This window comes from Brassica oleracea, chromosome C5 (genome assembly GCF_000695525.1).
Source record: "Brassica oleracea var. oleracea cultivar TO1000 chromosome C5, BOL, whole genome shotgun sequence".
Classification (NCBI taxonomy): domain Eukaryota; kingdom Viridiplantae; phylum Streptophyta; class Magnoliopsida; order Brassicales; family Brassicaceae; genus Brassica; species Brassica oleracea.
Window position 1 is genome coordinate 4,710,241 of NC_027752.1, and position 689 is coordinate 4,710,929.

The 689-nt window shown below is 39.3% G+C and overlaps 1 protein-coding gene across 1 annotated transcript in view; it reads right to left on the reverse strand.

Annotated features, from left to right (window-relative positions):
• LOC106344311 (ATP-dependent DNA helicase PIF1-like) overlaps positions 1-689 on the reverse strand; it is a 2,131-nt gene extending 1,442 nt beyond the window's left edge. The window contains exons 1-3 of the mRNA XM_013783713.1: positions 494-689; positions 289-419; positions 67-241 (exon numbers count right to left, since the gene is read on the reverse strand). Coding sequence (XP_013639167.1) covers positions 67-241; positions 289-419; positions 494-689 — 502 coding nt within the window. The remainder of the gene's footprint in view (positions 1-66; positions 242-288; positions 420-493) is intronic.

The following is a 689-nucleotide window of genomic DNA, read 5'->3' on the forward strand; positions in this document are numbered from 1 at the left end:
CGGTTCTACCTCCTTCCAACAACAATGCTGCAATTCCACTTGATGCGATATTTAGAACAATCATACCTTTAGATCGGATAGCTGACGAGAGTGCTCTGTATACGAAGGTTTTTCCTGTGCCTCCATAACCATAAAGAAAGAACACTCCACCGCTATCATTTAAAACTGCATCCAGAATCTGTTCGTATACCCCTCTTTGCTCATCTGTTATCATCGCCATAAGTCTTTCATTTTCCTTTAGCTGATCTTCCACAACATAATTAAGCTCATCATCTATAAGGCGATTGCCGTTGTAATCTCTAAAATTTTCTGGCTTTGCATGTGGGGCCATTTCTTGAGGCTACGACCATTGCTGAACAAATAATTTTCGATCTCATTAAGAGCAATATTTTTGATCTGCTCTATGGTCAAGTTCATATCTGCAAGTTTGATAATTCTATTAAATTAACATAGACATTCTTACAATAAGAAAATTTAATTGGACAAAACTCACCAGGTCGTCCAGTTTCTCGCCGCTTCTTGTAAAGAATATCGTCGGTAAGATACTCCCAAGTAGCTTCCCACACTACATGAGGCTGAGACAACGATTTGGAAACCAACATTCTCGCAAAAAGCTTCCTTGCATACGTCGCAGAACTACAGTCACTGGCATCTTTGATAGCTTCTATGAATTCCTTGTCATCATCCAT